Raw genomic sequence first — 13,069 nt, 5'->3', positions numbered from 1 at the left:
TCCCCCCTTTCAGTCGGCTTTCACTTTGATCTCGCATGGGGTCCCCCAGGGATCTGCAATTAGCCCATTTCTTTTTAATTTGTACCTTAGACCGCTGGTCACGTTAATCAAAAGTTTCAATATTAAAATTGTCAACTACGCCGATGACATGCAATTGATCCTCTCCCTGGAGGGAGAAGACTCCACTTCAGCTGAGGTTTTCCACAATTGTCTGCGCGACACCTCCCGTTGGCTAAGGGATAACTCCCTTCAGTTCAACGCAGGAAAAACGGAGGTACTTTTCAGCGCTGGTACTAAGATTCCTCGGCCGTTTCCAGACAACTTCTGGCCCCCTGAAATTGGGAACATACTTCAGCCGGTGGAAACAATTCGTAACCTTGGGGTTATGCTGAATCAGAGACTCAGTATGGAGACGCATATCCAAAAGACAACTGCCTGTTGCTTTGCCATCCTCCGCTCCCTAAGGAAGGTACTGCCTTCTCCTTCCCACTCATGCACGTGCCCAAGTGGTAAGATGCACCATCCTTAGTCGACTTGACTATTGTAACGCCCTTTTGTTAGGATCCCCTGGGTTTCTGCTGGATAGGCTCCAGAGAGTCCAATCAGCAGCCGCTAAACTGGCCTTAGGGCTCCCCAGAAGAGCAAATGGATTGTCTTCACTGAGCAAACTCCATTGGTTACCGGTAAGGCAGAGAGTACAATTCAAAGCCCTATGCATTGCGTTCAGAGCGCTTCATGGAATTGGTCCCGCCTCCCTCCAATCCAAATTTGCTTGGTACATCCCAGCCAGGCAGCTTCGCTCCTCTGAAGCCAAGCTGGTAGTGGTCCCCGGATTCAAGAAGGACAGATCCGGAGGCAGATCCTTCGAGGTGGCAGCTGCCAAGCTTTGGAATACGCTCCCAGACGATATTAGACACATCTCTGAACTTCTCCCCTTCAGGAGAAGGATTAAAACTTGGCTCTTCCCCAAGACAACTGTTTGACAACTCCCGCCCCTGTCGTTTTCACTTTCCTGTCCCCAATAGATTCAGTCAGCGCCAGGATGCCTGCAATGGTGACAGTTGCGCTTAACAAATGCCTTAAATAAATGAAATAAATCTGGTTGAGGGAAGAACACATGCAACTCAACAGATTGGTTGATATGAAAGGCAGAAATTACCTTTGATAGGAATGTAGGGTTGGTCCTAAGAACCACTTTGTTATGGTGTACTTGTAAAAATGGTTCTTCTATGGTTAGTGCCTGAAGTTCAGACTCTCCTCAGTTATGTGATAGCTATAAGGAAAGCAACCTTCTAATTGAGAAATTGCAGTTCACATTCATGCAATGGCTCAAAGGGTGGACCCATTAGTCTGGTAAGGACAATGTTGAGATTCCACACTGGAGCAGGAGGAAGTCTTGGAGGAATTATTATTTTAAGTCCCTCCATAAATGCTTTAATGACAGGCACTCAAAACGAGACAGATGGTGTCTGTTCTGTAGGTATGCAGCTATTGCATCAAGATGTAAGCATATTACAAATCGTTTCCACTTTTGCTGCATAGCATGCTCTTGTGGTAGGACGTCTAGCATCTATGATGATGTTCATGCAGTCTGGCGCGATATTAAAGTAGCCAAATTCCAAGATTTCAGGTGCCAGATCGCAAGATTGAGATGACTGGGATCTGGATGTCTTCTCTCTCCATGGCTCGGAGCGAGAAGATTGGGAGTGAAATGTAGTTTTGGTGAGGAACTACTGAGAGCTCCAACAGGGTTGTGAACCAGGGTTGCCCATGTGGAAGCAACTAGGATCAGTGTCTGGGAAGTCTGTCTGAGCTTCGGAACCACTTATGGAATGAGTGGGAGAGGCGGAAAAGCCTAGGCAAATATCCCCGACTAATCCATCCATATTTCATTACCTTTGGACAATGGGTGTGGATGCCTGGATGCGAAGCTTGGGCATTTTGCAATTAGGTTTGTGGCGAACAGATCTATGTCTGGAAAGCCCCATATTTGGAGGAATGAATGGGAGAAGAACTTGAGGGTGAAGTTCCCATTCATGGATCTGTTGTCTTTGACGACTGAGCAGATCTCCAATCCGATTGTTTACTCTTGGAAGGTGTTCTACAAGGAGATACATTTTGTGACATATAGCCCATCTCCAGATGGTGTGTGCTAGTTTCAACAGCTGGAGAGTGCGTGCCCCCCCTTATTTCTGTATGTAGTACATTGCGGTCATGTTGTCTGAACGGATCAGGATAGCTTTGCCTACTAGATGTACTTGAAACGCTTTGAGCGCTAGAAAAATCGCTAGCAGCTCTAGATGATTTATGTGAAGATGCTTTTGCTACAGGCTCCTCATGCCCTGAATTGTATGCGTCCGGAGATGAGCTCCCAACCAATGAGCGATGCGTCTGCTGTTAGCACTATTTGTGGAACCAGGTCGATGAAGGGCCGCCCTTCTGAAAGGTTTTGTGTATTCTACCACTGCAGAGAGCAATGGGTGTGGCCGTCCACCAACACTAGATCTGATAACAGACCCCGAGCCTGGTTCCACTGACGTGCTAAGCACTCCTGAAGGGTATGCATGTGGAGTCTTGCATAAGCAACTACAAGAACTGTTTTGTGAGTGTGACGTAGATAGCTTTTTTGGGAGCTGGCTTTTATGAGCCAGTCATCCAAATATGGGAAGAAGTGAATGTGTGGTCTTCTTAGCCAGGCACTTGGTGGAAACCCTGGGTGCAGTAGTTACTCCGAATGGGAGCACCCTGAAATGATAGTGCTGGTCTGCTACTACGACCCTGAGGTACTTGCAGTGAGCAGGTTGTATTGGGATATAGAAACAGGTGTCCTTTATGTCCAGAGTGGACAGAAAGTCGCCTTGTTGAAGGAGCGGGAGCACTTGCTGGAGTGTGACCATGTGAAAGTGGTCCGACTGAATGTATAGATTTAATTTTAATTCTCTGAGGTCTAGTATAGGCCTGAGAGCTGTCCTTTTTGGGAATTAAGTAGTACAGGGAGTAAACCCCTATCCCTTGATATTTTAACGCGACTGGTTCTAAAGCTCCTTTCTCTAACAGAGAGATAACGTCTTGCTTTATTTAGAAGGGTAAGATGTTCTTGTGACATTGCGTGTGATCTTGGAAGAATGTTTGGGGGAGTGACTAAGTTCCAGGCAGTAACTATATTGGATAATTTGTAAGACCCATTTGTCTGAGGTGATTGTGTTTGATAGGGAGAAATTGTGAGAGACGTCCCCTTACAGGAGTGGAATGATCTGGGGTGCCGGAAGGAAGTCACTGCTTATTATTTGCAGGGGAAGTGCGTGTGGAGTTGCCTCTGCCTCTTCCCTTAGCATTATTTCCTCTACAACCTCCTCTGAAATAGCCTCTTGATGAGGGCGATTGGTTGTTGCCCTTGTAAGAGGAGGAGTGATTTTCTGTAGAAATATTTTTGGAGCCACCCCTGTAAAATGAGCGACAAAAGGAGCTCCTATTCGCAGGTAACTGCAAAGCCCCCCAAGGACTTTGCAACCTCTGTATCTTTTTTCATCTTTTAAAGCAAGTTGTCAACTGCTGGACCAAAGAGGTGCTCTTTGTCAAATGGCTGGTTGAGAATAGAGGCCTGTACCTCAGGTTTGAAACCTGAAATTCTCAACCATGCATGTCTGCATAGCAATACGCTGGTGTTTACGGAGCGTGCTGCTGCGTCTAGGGCGCACTTGATGGAGGTATTGGTGATAAGTTTGACCTCCTGAATAAGATAGTTTGCCTTGGATTTATGTTCTTCAGGCAAAAATAGCATGAGTTTTTCTAGGTCATCATAATGAGCCTTATCATATCTGGCCAGCAAAACCTGAGCATTAGCGATGCGCCAGTGATTAGCTGCTTGTGAGGCTACCCTTTTGCAAGAGGAATCCATTAACTTGGACTCCGTATCAGAAGGAGGGGCCTCACCTGTGGTCTGTGAGTTAGCTCTCTTGCGAGCATTGGAAAGCACAAGAGGGTCCAAGGGCAGCTGACCCTTGATGCAAGCATGGTCAGTAGGTGGTGCCGGTTTACATTTCTTCTCAACCCTAGGCGTGATGATTCTTGCCCTTACAGGATCTTTGAAAACCTTATCTGCATGTTTAAACATCCCCTGAATCATTGCCAGTGTGTGGGTAGTTGTTTTTAGAGGAACTTATGGTCTCAAACAAGAAGTCCTCCTTTAAAGCCTCCTTATGCAGTTCCACCCTGTGATAATAAGCAGCCCTGTTACGAAGCTTAATGTATATTGTTGTCAGGTGGTGATGGTCTGGACAGATATAAGTCAGGGTCATTATCTGTGTTTAGTTCAGTGTTGTAGTCCTCCCATGGGTCAGTATCTTGTGGCCTATCCTCATCCCCATCCCCTTCATCCTGTGGGTCAGGTGATAGTGGTGGTGGTGAATTTGTGGGTGTGATAAGTAAGTTGGGATCAATGGGCGAAGGAGGTGGAATGTAAGGTGGTGAAGGGTTAGTACCCACATTTTTTCTTTTCAGAGGAATGTGGTAATCCTCCTGCAGGCCCATTTTCCTTTTTTCAGGCAATTTGGCATGGATATGTCCAGTATCTGGGTTTATTACCAGATCTTACTGTTTCAGAGACGAAGATGGAATGTCGGACCAAGGCTCTTTTGGTGGAGTCTTTTTGTCTCTGGTCACAGTTTTGGGCATCGAAAGTTTTGGCTCTGAATCCTTCGGTTCCGAAGGTTTGCTCTTCGGGAACGGTGGAATAGTGACCACTACAAGCTTTGGTTTCGATGCCAAAGATTTCAGCTTGGGCATGATGGGGTCGACTCGAGGCTTTGTGTTACAGCGCCGGGCAGAGGGAGGGGCGCCCAAAACATTTTCTCGGTGCCGACCTTGGCCCGCAGGCAGAGGAAGGACCGGAGCCTTTTTGGTCTTGTGTTGCTTGGGCAAGGGGGTTTCTGTACTCAGAGTATGCTGACCCGGTGTAACTTGCTCCTCTTATTCCATGTCAGAGTCGGCCTCGGAGATGTGTTCTGCTTCCTTGGCTGGTCAAGCTTGTAACTCTTCTGTCGGAATCTTCGCTGAAGATGTCCAGTGCAGTTCTGCTCTGATGTTGCATTTCGTGACGTCGAGCCCGAAAGTCATAAAGCGTCTTCTTTGATCGAAACGATCGGCACACGTCTCAGTCTTTCACGTCGTGTTCCGGGAATAAACAGCGGTTGCACACTTCGGTGCAAGGACACTTTGCTCGACACCCTGAACAGACCTTGAATGGAGTCCGTTCCATCAACTGGTAGTGAGCCCGCGCTGGTAAACCCAACGGCCCTCTGTGAGTTTTCCGATCGAAGATCTTTGAGTTGGGACAATACGCGGAGAATGGGAAATGTGATCGAGAAACAATACAGTCGAAGGTAGTGAATTGCGCGTCGAAGGGAAATCGAGAAACGGTGCCGAACCGGAGCGCAGCAATTCATATCTGAACCCGATGGCGGGTAAAAAAAACAATCTAACAATGGAGTCCATGCCCATGCGCACTATCACCGAAAGGAGTAGACACCTACTTTGTGACTGGAAAAGACTTCTTCAAACAAAAACAAAGTGCAAACATCCAGACCCAACACTAGATGGTGAGCTATGCAAAGCATGTGATCTACAGCTCACATGCATGGGACATGTCAATTCTTTATTTTCATTCAAAACAGGCTTTCGTTAGAACAACCAGTTCTTTTCTGCAAACCATACCGATAATTTAGCATTTTTATTGCAATTTGAGCTTTCCAACTAAGGCAACCTCGATAAATATTTCAAGAACTTCCAGAAGTTCACTGGGGGAAACTTTGCAACTCCGCACACTTATAACAAAAAGCAATTTCTTTATGCAGTGGAGGAAACCCGAAGCATGATAAAAAATAATCTTAAACATTTTACTAAAATGAAACACAGATGACAGATTTCCTGCACAAAAATGTTGCTTTACTGATATTAACTAATGACACAAAATGTACTAATAGCAAGGCTACATATTAGGTGAGATTCTGACCTTATTTTAGTTATTTTAGTTTTAGTTGGTTATTTCCGAGCAAGTGCTTGTTTAAAACAAATCTGATGGAATAAGTGTTTTTTCTCTTGAACAGCAAGAACGCAGCGTAAGCAAGTGGAGCGGCAAGTTAAATTCAATATACAGACATTCAAAACTGCAGTTTTGAGAAACTGTACCTGTGTTCAGCGGCGGGGACAGAAAATCCAGGGACCGGGTCCTTTGTTCCATAATATCTTTTAATTAACCCAATTCCAGCAACTGTATCAGTTCCTTTAAAGTTCACTAAGTGAGCAGACGCCCCAATTCCAGCAGTCTTAAAACAAGAGAAACCGTAATGTGCAACAACGTAGAACAAACCAGCATATGCAAAACAAAACTGATATACCAGCACTTCATCGTGAAGAAGGCCTTTTATGGTCACTTCAGCAATGGAATGGAGCAGAATCTCAAACGTACAATCTTTCACGATTCAATAACATTTGTGTTATTGATGAACAATTGTCTCCTAAGCCCACAGATGAGTTGCAACACAAAATCAGGCTCTGACAAAAAACATTTAATTACACAAAAAAGGAATGAGAATGAGGAAGACTGTGGTGGAGAGGAAACTCGCAATATGTTTGGCAGTACCGCAGTGGTGCCGCCAAGCATATTATGTCCTCAAAGCCGCCACACTGCCGCCAGTGATTTCTGATCCCCATTGGTTGCGGCAGTGCAATGGCGGTCAGACCACCCTAGTTGTAATAGGACGGCCGGAAGACCGGAAGACCGCGCCCCTAGCAGTCCGTGGACAGCAGACTCGTAATCAAACCCCAAGTCTTTAAACGTACTTATTTACTTTGTTAAACTGCAATCGAGACCACTAATTTAAAAACAAAATTAGTTAACATAGTAGATGAATATGAAATGATAAATGTAAAATCCAATGCTCCATTGATACGCTTTTGAAATGTGCCGATTTGGAATAGGCAGTCATAGTTAACCGCATAGGACATAGAAAAGCTAAGAAGAAAGCTTCTTTAACTACGAGCAAACTTCATATTGATGAAATGTGCACAGCATGAAATTACAAGCTTGACCTTACAATAACCAGGTTAGAAACGTTCGCCATAACTGCAGAATGCCCTGATTTAATAAATGTATTAATTTATAAGCAACACTAACAAGAACTTCCTATTTTCCCTTATAAATACTTGATTAAGATAGTTGTGCATTATAGACAATAAATCTTGTTTGTATTAAAGGGAATGCATTACCCAACAGTGATTTCAGCCTGATTCATCAAGCCGAATTGCGCTCGCAAAGGGCCAGATTCTGTGAATCTGGCCCTTTGCGAGCGCAATTTTTGCATTTGGGATTCATCATCCCAAATGCAAAAATCGGTAATTGCTAATTCGCTAAATTGCGAGGAATTACATTTAAGGAATCTCTATTTGAGATTCCTTAAATGCAATTCATCAACCATTTTTAAATTGCTAATTCGCAATTTCGGGCCGCTATTTACCGCGAGGTCAAACCTCGTGGTAAATAGCGAAAACTTAGAAAAATGCTTTTAAAAGCATTTTTCTAAGTTGCATGTTGCACACACACATGTCCTTCGGACATGTGTGTGCGCAACACCACTGTAAATTACATTTCAGGGGTGCTACAGGGTGTCCTTTGGACACCCCTAGCACCCTTGAAATCGCTATCTTATTTGCGAATAGCAAATTGCTAATCGCAAATAAGGAATACTCCCCATTCATTCCTATGGGCCCATGCCTTTAGGCCCATAGGAATGAATGGGGAGTTATTCCTTATTTGCGATTATCAATTTGCTAATCGCAAATAAGGAATGTGTAGGAATCGCAATTTATTTAGCGATTCCTACATGAATACCGTTTTGCGAGTCTGTAATAGCGATTCCTTATGAATCGCTATTAAAGACTCGCAAAACACGCCGATGATGAATCAGGCGGTTTGTCTTTTAGTTCGTAGCTCTTTGTTCTCACAGTGAAACAAAAGTTATGTAGTAGGGAGACTTGTGCTCAAATGCCTATGGGAACTAAGGCTTATGTTTCCAGAATCTAACTACGCAAGAATGTTTGTAGCTAACTTTGTGATAACTTTTCAAGTCGCATGTATTTTTCGTGGGAACGGAGGAGCTGAACCTACTTAATGACAAGAGATGCCATTTGGTTGGTCGGCGGATGATAGAGCCTGATATAATGCCTGCAGCATGCATTAGGGTCTTTTATATTATGGTGTGTTCATAGGTAGATGCAATTCCGTTTCTCCCGTCTGCCAGACTCTAGACCGTTGCAGCTACCACTGCTGCCGTTTCCCTATTGCCCTATTATTGGCATTTGATTTTGACAGATTGCTACTGCCACTATATGCGGATTATTTTGAATGTACTGAGATCCTGCAGAGTTTAAATAACTACTCTATGTGGGAATTTCTGTTTAAGCTCTGCTTTGAGTTTTATGCTCCTCTGATCTCACTCTTTTCCTTTTGAATCCAAACTTTTCATGGGTTCTACGTATCTAATACTCTGACCTTTAGAATAGGGATAGAGGGGCACATGCATCATTCATGCATTTTGCATTTCTTAATTTGCGAAAATTACCGAATCGCAAATTAAGAATTGCAAAATGCTATGCATCATTTTTTTCGGTATTTATTTGTGATTCGGTAAAAATCGCAATTTTTACCGAATCGCAAATAAATACCGAATTCCTAAGTGCATTTTCGCAAATCCCATTGATTCCTATGGGCCAAAAGGCCCATAGGAGTCAATGGGAAGGCATTTACAAATTCGCAATTTGTTGATGCATTCCAAGGGTGCAGGGGCACCCCTGAAATGCATTTGAAAGTGCATGTTTCACACACACATGTCCTAAGGACATGTGTGTCTGTAACATGAAGGTTTAAAAAATGCATTTTTTTAGCTTTTTGACAGATTTTCGCAAATTAACACGAGGGTCAACCTCGTGTTAATTTGCACTTCCTATTTCATAATTCACATTTTTTTTTAAATGATGCATTGCATTTAAGGAATCGCACAAATGCGATTCCTTAAATGCATTCGCATTTTTAAGAAATGCGAATTCTGAAAAAGTGTTTGATGCATCCCAAAAACGTATTTAGGAAGTGCAAACGGCCGAATTTACCGATTCGCACCGTTTGCACTTCGTAAATAGGTTGATGCATGTGCCCCTTAGTCCTTTACAGAACGCACTTAAAATGTATATCCTGACTTTTCATACTAACTTTTTTTTATGATGATATTTCTGCATACTTTAGATTTATGGACTAATCAAAATGAAAACACACAAAGGAACTTTAATAATCTCTTAGAGAATAAAGGTTTTTTTAAACTTATCTAAATCCTCATTAGTGACTGAAATTAAATGATTAATGCAATTTATGGTTAAGCTGTTTCATTTGTTCTTTGACTCATAATATGATAAAGACAGTAGTGGCTGCTATCCAACGGGGGCGGTGGTGTGGGGGAATATTAACCCCCCCCCCCTCCAAAAAACACTTACCTCAATACTGCCGGCCGCTGCCTCTCCTCTGTCCTCTCTGCAGCTGGAACCAGGAAACAAAGCACACAGCCTCCCAGAATACCCTGACCAATTGAAACGCTGCATTACAGCAGTGTTGTGATTGGTCTGAGACCCGTGTTTCGGCACTTGGACAGGGGCTGCAGGCTGTGCATGTTCGCCACCCAGGTGGTAATGCAGCCTGGGTGGCGAACATGCAAAGTGCGCATGATGGTTTGGGCGGCCCTAGACGGCTGGCCAAACAGTCATGCATAATTAAGTTGCTGCTACCACTCCTCCGCCTATGACACGGGGAGCCCAGCCCCGCCCACCCCGCCGCTTCAACTGCAAGCAGAAAACAAAAAACTAAATGCTAATAACGGAAATGTATTATCATTTAGTTTTTGTATTCAGCTTGCAGTTGAAGCAGTGGGGCGGAGCTCCTTCGCATTAGCGGAGGAGCTGCCGCTGTTTAAAGATCCATCATGTACGGAGAGAAAGTTCCAGCACAGCGGAAGGGCCTACCCTATCAAGTTATGGCAAATTGGTAATAAACCCATTTTGTTTAAGATTCAGATTGGGTGCCAGTCCGTGCTATCACTGTGATGATTTTAGCTGCCTTGATTAGTTTTGCTTCTAGGATTGCCCATCAAGTATTTCAAAGCCATGCTCACTCCACTGACATTTGGTGACAGTGGCACAAAGTGAAGACATATCTTTGGAATTTTTTCTGAGGTTAGAAGTGGACTTATCTTTGTGAATTAGAAACAGGATCTCCAAAACTATTCTCAATTTAACTAGACACCAATGTATATGCATTTGAAACAATAGCATACTTTTATTATCGTGTATATACACAATATATATATATATATATATATATATATATATATATATATATATATATATATTTACTCTGATATGTGTATATATCCAAGTGGCTGATAGAAGCTTGGTCGGAATTGGTAGCAGCCTTCAGAAAATACCATGTGCCACCATTTTGCAGTTTGTGGCTTGCTGGATGTACTTCACACTCCTAAATGTTGAAAATTGTGAAGCAATCTGACACTACTACGCTATTCTCTTCTACCGACCAATATATGATACACGCTGGTTCACTGATCCACTCTCCCGTTGCCCCCACTCAGTGTTCTCTCTATACTAAAACACTGGTATAAGCCATCCACACACCCAAGGTGTACCTGAACACCCCTGTAGTGGGATCAATGACTTGTGCTGTCTTCTATTACTTGTTTACCTGATTGTATATTGATATGTTCTATGTATGTTATTATTATTACCATGTTAGTGACTATTATACTGCTCCCATTATCTCTGTTCATTCCTACTGCCCCTACCCTGTCTTTGTGAAGCGCTCTGATATCTGTAAGGATCTTGTTCGCGCTATATAAAACTTTGAATAAATAAATAGATAAATAAATTGCTTTTGTTTGATTTACTACACTGCAACCACAAGGTGTAAGTTCTTCAAACAGTTTACTACGGTCTACAAACATTTTCTGAACATTATTGGCCAGAATATCAGGTAGTCGTTAATATCCAAGTGTACACCAAGATGCCTCAATGCTATGCACCTGCTCAGTCGTGTCAATGAATAACGGACTTTTAAAAGATACTTGGTCTGTGAGTACAAGTCCGTCTGCAAGCAATACTTTAGAAGGTTTGTCTTCCATGCAAGATTAGGTTTCGGAGCATCGTCTACACGAATGGTGGCACCCAGGAGTAGGATTTGATTTATGTTGCAATACAAAAACAAAATAAGTTGCAAGTTGATAAACAATGAGCAAAGTTGTGTTTACCTCTTGGGAAGACACCCCTCGGTAGCCAAAGTCATGCAATTTGTACTCCAATCCGTCTAAAGTGCCAGAGGTCTCCATCAAATACTTTGCCAAAATCCTCTTCTGCTCCCTGGAGTTGGTGGCCACCGTTATAGGATACCAGGTTTGAACAAGTATCGTCTGCATGGTGATACAACAAGAAGCATTAAGTGCTCAGTCTCAGGGCCGTGTAGCTAGCACATTAGTAATAATAACTTATAGATCTAAACTTCCTAAAATAGCACATCTAATTTTAAAGAGCCATGAAAGGAAGGAGACAAACATGTCAACTAACCTCAACCCAGTTTGTAAGCCAGAAACATTCAGGATCTGTGTTTTCCACTGTGAAGAGAACGTTTCCTCTGGGAATGACGCTGCCCTCAGGAACCGCTTTCACTTCCACAGGAAGATGACCATCGTACTTCTAAAAGAAAGAAGAAAAGAAAAAGGACCTTTAGTTAAACAAAACTAGTGATGCTGCATTAAGGGGCCCCAATAATTTTTCAGCATACTTCTATATCAAGAGTGAAGTTCAATATGGTGGAAAAAAAGTGACAAAACCATGCCAGAAAAAAATTCAATTGGTGGTTAAAAAAATGCTCCTATGCAAATGTTCAGAGTACATTTTCTTTGCACACATATCCAACTCCACCAAATGCCCTCTGTGTAGAGGGAAGGGCCATTCGGTCAGTGAATCCGATTTTCAAGGCTGAAATTCCATGAAAAGTAAGCATCAGGGGCACGCACTAGTTGTTTTACTGTTTATTGGCTACCTTGAGCCACGTGGATGAAGAGTAGGCCCTTATGAAACTTTAATCATGCTGGTGAAGTTCAAGAATTTTGCTTTATAAACAATTTGTGGCGGTTAATACAATTTTGCATTGTACCATTTCACATAACACGTTTTATTATTACTTTAAAACACAAGACTGTGCACCAAAAACAAAAAGAGAGTGGATTGTATTCTTACCACATACTTAGCATTGGAAATAGGACCATGTACGCCCATGGTTTGAAGTACTGTTGGTGTACAGGACCTGAGCTGAATTTGTGCCTGGCCTCCACTAAGTCATGACTCCCCTAGGTTACAGGGAGGACCAGCAGACACTGCTCTCTGGCATCAATCTGTGAATAAGGGTTGCACACAGATTTGTGACGGCTAAACCTCAGACCTCAACCCACAAGTCCAAATTTTACCAAGGGCTTGAGTCATATTTACAAATCAGTTACTGTACACGTACTACATTAAAAGTGAATTTCAATTGCAAAACCGACTTTTTGAATTGATGTAGAAGAAAAACATATTGAATGATGCTATATATGTATTTGTTCTGATAAAGCAGTCAAAAAAGTATAGGATGGGGGAAGTTGGATAACATAATTAACATAGGACACAACTGCATGACAGACATGTAATATGTTTTTGAGGAGGAGGGTGGAATAGGGAAGTTGAGACAAATGTACTTTCTCCATTACATTTAGAAAAGTGGAATATGACAATTATTTCTAAAGAAATTCTGAGTTAAGGATATGACCTTCATGAAAGTCAACGTATTATGCAAGGCAAATATTATTGCGACAACTGGCAACACTATCATTATCAGTAGTGACTCCTGCTCATTAAGGTGCAGAACCCTAAAAAGTCTAAATGTATAAACTGGTGTTCAATTGTATTTCTTAGGATTTTGAGAGAA

The 13,069-nt window shown here is 42.6% G+C and overlaps 1 protein-coding gene across 1 annotated transcript in view; it reads right to left on the bottom strand.

Annotated features, from left to right (window-relative positions):
* NAMPT (nicotinamide phosphoribosyltransferase) overlaps window positions 1-13,069 on the bottom strand; it is a 270,111-nt gene that overhangs the window by 101,401 nt on the left and 155,641 nt on the right. Inside the window, exons 4-6 of the mRNA XM_078680357.1 lie at window positions 11,671-11,799; window positions 11,358-11,516; window positions 6,187-6,323 (exon numbers count right to left, since the gene is read on the bottom strand). Coding sequence (XP_078536483.1) covers window positions 6,187-6,323; window positions 11,358-11,516; window positions 11,671-11,799 — 425 coding nt within the window. The remainder of the gene's footprint in view (window positions 1-6,186; window positions 6,324-11,357; window positions 11,517-11,670; window positions 11,800-13,069) is intronic.

This window comes from Lissotriton helveticus, chromosome 1_1 (genome assembly GCF_964261635.1).
Source record: "Lissotriton helveticus chromosome 1_1, aLisHel1.1, whole genome shotgun sequence".
In the NCBI taxonomy this organism is placed as follows: domain Eukaryota; kingdom Metazoa; phylum Chordata; class Amphibia; order Caudata; family Salamandridae; genus Lissotriton; species Lissotriton helveticus.
Note: the sequence above shows the minus strand (reverse complement) of the source record. Positions and strands in the feature narration are given on the sequence as shown.